The 6,000-nt window shown below is 50.6% G+C and overlaps 1 protein-coding gene across 1 annotated transcript in view; it reads left to right on the top strand.

Annotated features, from left to right (window-relative positions):
• Nucleotides 1–6,000, top strand: part of NOX5 (NADPH oxidase, EF-hand calcium binding domain 5) — a 42,781-nt gene that overhangs the window by 17,426 nt on the left and 19,355 nt on the right. Inside the window, exons 5-9 of the mRNA XM_011940554.1 lie at nucleotides 1–81; nucleotides 2,120–2,273; nucleotides 2,523–2,701; nucleotides 3,793–3,975; nucleotides 5,628–5,760. Coding sequence (XP_011795944.1) covers nucleotides 1–81; nucleotides 2,120–2,273; nucleotides 2,523–2,701; nucleotides 3,793–3,975; nucleotides 5,628–5,760 — 730 coding nt within the window. The remainder of the gene's footprint in view (nucleotides 82–2,119; nucleotides 2,274–2,522; nucleotides 2,702–3,792; nucleotides 3,976–5,627; nucleotides 5,761–6,000) is intronic.

Below are 6,000 nucleotides of genomic sequence, written 5' to 3'. Positions count from 1 at the left end.
GCGCACAGTCACCTCGGCGCCAGCGTCATGGTGGCCAAGGGCTGCGGCCAGTGCCTCAACTTCGACTGCAGCTTCATCGCGGTAGGCTCTGCCAGCATACAGTGCTCTGAAAATGTTAGGAGCCGAAGTGGGCTCCTCCTAGACAGAGCGACCCACAGAGGACACCTGAAACGCCAGGGCAGGGTGACACCTTAGAAATCAGCTGGGCCAACGCCCAGAGGTGGAGGATGCCTCCCAGAGAGGGACAGTACCTTGTCCACAGTCACACAGTTAGTAAATAATAACATAGCTGGCAATTTTGTGCACTATGTACCAGGCACGGTGCTGAGCACGCTCCATTTGATCTTCACAACTCCCCTATGGTAGATCCCAGCGCAGGTCCGCCTTCAAGAGGAAATCCTAGAAGAAGCCTTGAATACCAGACCATGGGGTTGGAATGTGGTTCTCTGGCTCCTGGATGAGGTCTCTAAGAGGTGTTTTTTTTTTGTTTTTTTGTTTTGTTTTTTGTTTTTTTTTTTGAGAGGGAGCTTCGCTTTTGTCTCCCAGCTGCAATGGCGCAATCTCAACTTGCTGCAACCTCTGCCTCAGCCTTCCCAGTAGCTGGGATTACAGGTGACCACCGCTGAGCCCGGCTAATTTTTATATTTTTAGTAGAGATGGGGTTTCACCATTTTGGCCAGGCTGGTGTCGAACTCCTGACCTCAGGTGATCCGCCCTCCTCGGCCTCCCAAACTGCTGGGATTACAGGCATGAGCCACCACGCCTGACCTCTAAGAGTTTTTGATCACACAACTCCTACCATTAAAACAAAACATATGCTTATATGCATGCCCTATTATCATTAGCTAATACACTAATGGCAGAAAGTAACTACAGGGGAAGATTCATCACTGATGAGCAGGGATGCCCATCTCTAGCTCAGATACGCTTCTGGATATCAGCTTCTCGTTAGAGTGGGTTTTATAGGTTTTATTTTAAATTTATTTTTGTTATTTTTAATTGCTAATTTTAATTAGCAACTATGTGTTGTGGGCACATGGTAGGTGTAGATATTTATGGGGTACATGGGATGTTTTGATACATGGGATGTTTTGATACATACAATGTGTAATAATCACATCTTGCAAAATGGGGTACCCATCCCTAGAGTGGGTTTTGTGTTAACAGCTCAATGAGCTGACAAAGACTTCATTCCAGGAGTGGGAGACGTGTGATTTATTTTCTTGGTCATTTGCTCTTGCATTACTAGCACAATTGATAATCTGTGGTTTCTCTGCTGGGAAACTTTTAAAGCTACTTGTCCTTCCTGTGAGGGGTAGTTAGCTTAGTTTCGGTAAAGTCAAATACTGTACCCTACAAGTCCACATCCTTGGCAAACATAGATATACTGAAAGCAAATGAGCAATGAGAGAACCCTGGTCAACCACTCTGCTTTTGGGAAAGTCTGGTCCTCCTGCAAGGCACCTCGAGAACTAACACGGCACGTGCCCATCTGACATATGGACTAAATGAGGACACCAAGTCAACAGAGATATTTTATTTATTTGAGACAAGGTCTCTCTCTCTCACCCAGGCTGGAGTGCAGTAGAGTAGTGATAGGTTGCTGTAACCTCAAACGCCTGGGCTAAAGCAATCCTCCTGCCTCAGCCCCCTAAGTAGCTAGGATTACAGGTGCGTGCCACCCTGCCCAGCTAATTAAACAATTTTTTTTTTCTATAGAGACAGGGGTCTCGCTGTGTTGCCCAGGCTGGTCTCAAACTCCTAGGCTCCAGTGATTCTACTGTCTCAGCCTTCCAAAGTGCTGGGATTAGTGGAGTGAGCCACTGTGCCTGGCCCATCTATTAAATATTAGTGAAAGCATAGATGTTTCTCATGTGTTTAGATAAAAATTAATACAAATAGACATTGTGTAATTTTCTCTTCCCACGGCAATTCTGGAGACCCTCCTCTAGCAGTCCCAGGTGTGAATCCAGGGAAGCAGCAAGGCATGGGGGCAGGGGAGTTTGCTGAGTGTCCTGTTCAGAAAGCACAGCTAGCTCAGGAGGATGCAGGGAGGTGGCTGGGAAAAGAGGACAAGACAGACAGTGAGGCAGGGCTCTCTCCCACTCTGCCTGGCCAGGTGCTGATGCTCAGACGCTGCCTCACCTGGCTGCGGGCCACGTGGCTGGCTCAAGTCCTACCACTGGACCAGAACATCCAGTTCCACCAGCTTATGGGCTACGTGGTGGTGGGGCTGTCCCTCGTGCACACCGTGGCCCACATTGTGAACTTTGGTGAGTGATCTGGGCAGGGTTGGGTCGGCGGGGAGCTTGAGCAGCCTCAAGCCCAGAATGAGGGACCCAGCCCCTGTGTGTACTGCCTGCCCAAAGGGCAGAGAAGGGGTGCCCTGAATAAGCCAACGCTCTGGACAAAAGTTTCTGCCTGTGCTAGCATCTGATGGTGCAGGGTGGGGATTCCAAAGGGAAGGTGGAGTGGGAAGAACTGGTCTTGCGGTCACTCAACCTTTCCAAGCTTGTTTTCAGTGCTCCAGGCTCAGGTGGAGGCTAGCCCTTTCCAGTTCTGGGAGCTCCTGCTCACCACGCGGCCTGGCATTGGCTGGGTACACGGTTCGGCCTCCCCGACAGGTGTCGCTCTGCTGCTGCTCCTTCTCCTCATGTTCATCTGCTCCAGTTCCTGCGTCCGCAGAAGTGGCCACTTTGAGGTGCCGCAGTCCCTGCCCTTTTGCTTCCCCCAAGACCAGGGTTCTACTTTCATTTCTTTCCATGTCCCCTCTGATTTACTGCAGAGCCCAGGAAGGTCCCAAGCTGGTCTGCCTATTACTTGCATGTGATTTGGGACCTGCCGCTGGGTTCTGCCATTGGACTGTGGTTTATGTCTGCCAAGTGTAGATGTTTTGCTGTGGAGGAGTCTGCCTCTTTACTGGCTTATCCCTTTAGACTATTTGAATTAAGTGGGCTTAAAACAGCACAGGGAGGGGATGGATAATAGGCTCAGCAAGTTTTGAATCCCCACTCCACTGCTTACTGGTCACTCAACCTTTCCAAGCCTCAGTTCTCTCATCTGTAAAATGGAGGTGTAATTCTCTATGTTATTTTAGGAATTATAGGCGATAATACATGTAAAACCACTAACTACATACCTAGCACATAGGTGCTCTGAAAATGTTAGTTCCATCTTCGCTTCTGTCTCTCCAGCGTCCTCAAGATGCAGAAAGTCACAGAGGACTTGGTTTGGAGAGCTTGACTGTCTCCTGGCCTGGCCACATCAGAAATAGATATATACTGAGCACCTACCTACTCTGGGCCAGCAACAAACCTTTGAAATAGGAATCAGAATCCTCATTTGACCGATGAGGAATTTGACGCTCAGAAAAGTAATGAAATTGCCCAAGATCCCAAAGCTTTAGCGGGTGCTAAAATTGTCTTCTGCTATTTCTTCTCTACTCCTAGGAAGCCACTGCTGTCTTTCCTTTCTTCCTTCTGAGAGTGGGTCAGTGGGTAGGGATACTGACGCTCATGATCCCTGTGGGGGCACTCCACTCTGCCCAGAACCTCCCCAGGCAGATATTTCAGATGTTTGCCTCTGGTATCAGGAATCTTCCCTTACAGCCTCCTTTGGCCAAGCCCCCAGAAAAATAAGCTTCCTAACCCCAACCTCTTACCCAACTCCATCCCCGGGAGACAGTCAAGGCTCTGGGCACTGTCCTGGCTTTGCGGATAACCCTGAGTTCTGGCTCTGTTCCACCCCCCAGGCCTTGAGTTCTGGAAGTTTACTGCCCCTCTACCCCCACAGGTGTTCTATTGGACTCACCTGTCCTACCTCCTCGTGTGGCTTCTGCTCATCTTTCATGGGCCCAACTTCTGGAAGTGGCTGCTGGTTCCTGGAATCTTGTTTTTCCTGGAGAAGGCCATTGGACTGGCAGTGTCCCGCATGGCAGCCGTGTGCATCATGGAAGTCAACCTTCTCCCCTCCAAGGTACAAAGGGCTGGGGGGAGCCTTTCCAACTCCTCCAAGGGACAGTTTGTGGGGTAGAACAGTTGGGTACCCCATCAGACCCCCAAGGAAATAGGGAATAGTGTAGCTGCAGCCCCGTTGCTATGGAGGAGACAAGCAAAATGGAAGACCCAGTCCAGCCCTCCAGGAGGGAGACTTTAGGAAGGTGAATGGCAGGGCAGGCAATACATCTCTAAAATCCAGTTTTGGGGAGAGCATTCTCCTTCAGCTCAGTAAGCATTAGTGCCTACAGGGTACCAGGCCCTGAACTAGGTTACAGAGAAACAGAGAAGGTTTTGCACTGTCCTGCTTTCTAGGGGAGCCAGCCCTTTCGTTACAGTGCAGGGCTGTGTTGTTGGAGGTATTAAACCCTTTGTCTTTGGGAGGTCAGAGAAAGCTTCAGAATAAGGGAGAAGATGCCATATCAGGGTTTTGAGGGATGAATAGAAGTTTGTTGGATAGAGAAGACAAGGAAGGGTATTGCTGGCAGGAGGAACCGCATGGTAAAGACACAGAATTGTGAAAGGGTATACTGTGCTTGGGGGACCACAGGTAATTAGGCATAGCTGGAGCCAAGTTTCCAGGAGGAAGCCAGAGAGGTGAGTAAGGCCTGCTCGTGAAGGGCCTCCTGAGCTGGGAGACCCACCCCGCAGGCCATGGGGAACCCCTGAGCATGCTGGGAGGAGATGGTGGTATTAAGCTGGGACCATTTATACTCTAGTTAGATTTCTTTAGTTGCTCTGTGGAAGGTGACTTGGAGGGGGCTTGTGGGGAGGTTCTTGCAAATACAAAGATGAGAGTTCATGAGGGCCTTGACACTGAGGCAGTGGCCATGGGATGTAGGCAGGTGCACATCACAGAGTGACTCAAGAAGCAACTGGTTATGTTTTGTGGCAACAGAGAGGATGGAGTCTAGGACATCTCCCAGGTATCTGAGTGGTATCATCTATGGAGAAAAGGAAGGCAGTTCTAGGTGGGCTCAGCTCTGGACACACTGTATTGGAGGACCTGGGAGGCTGAAGAATGAGGCTGTGCTGTATGTCTAGGCTCTGGCATCCAACAGCCTCAGCTGCATTCAGATCCCACGGTTTCTTACCCGGTGGCCTTGGGAAGTTATTTAACATCTCTGAGCCTCGTCTTCTCCTCCCTAAAGTAGAGAGAAAATAATACCCGCCTCATACAATTGCTGTGAGGCCTAGAGATAGCACAGTGCTCCGAAGCAATTGTCTAGAAGGATGTTGTTGTCCAAGGAGAGATGCCCATTGGTAGTTGGAATGCTGGCCAAGCACTGGCCGAAGTTCCAAGAAAGGGCTGGAGCAGCCAGGGAGGCATCACAGGGACACGCCACAGAGGGTCCACTAAAAAGCAGTGCTAACACCCTGAGAAGCAGGGTAAAACCAGGGGCCCCGCTTCAGATGCAGCCTGGCTGCCCCCTCTGGGATTGTTGCCCACTTCCAGATCAGCAGGTTGGCTGCTGAGGTGGGCCCTCACTCAAAAGCACAGAAGAGTGTCGTGTCTCGGGGCATGCCTGTTTTATGGAGGAGGAGGGCAGCCCAGCCTCTGCCCTCTTGTCCTGGAGCCCCTGGTGGCTTTGGGCCTGCAGGAATGATACTGATCTCCTTCCTCTTTCCCAGGTCACTCATCTCCTCATCAAGCGGCCCCCTTTTTTTCACTATAGACCTGGTGACTACTTGTATCTGAACATCCCCACCATCGCTCGCTATGAGTGGCACCCCTTCACCATCAGCAGTGCTCCTGAGCAGAAAGGTAATGGTGACCTTCTCCAGTCACTCTGCACATAGTCACTGAGTTCCCGTTGTGGGCCAAGTACAGGCTGGGAACTCGGAACACAGCACTGAACAAGGCCAGAAACACAAAGTCAGCCTCAAAAAGCTCTCTTTGAAGTGGGAGCCGGCATGCAGACACCGATTGGCATGGCAAGGGCTGTACCAGTTGCACTGAAGTCTTACAGGGAGGGCCTGGCTTGGTGGGGAAAAGCCTTTGCAG

Source organism: Colobus angolensis, unplaced genomic scaffold, assembly GCF_000951035.1.
Source record: "Colobus angolensis palliatus isolate OR3802 unplaced genomic scaffold, Cang.pa_1.0 Scaffold19, whole genome shotgun sequence".
Classification (NCBI taxonomy): domain Eukaryota; kingdom Metazoa; phylum Chordata; class Mammalia; order Primates; family Cercopithecidae; genus Colobus; species Colobus angolensis.
This window is presented reverse-complemented; position numbering and strand designations above follow the sequence as displayed.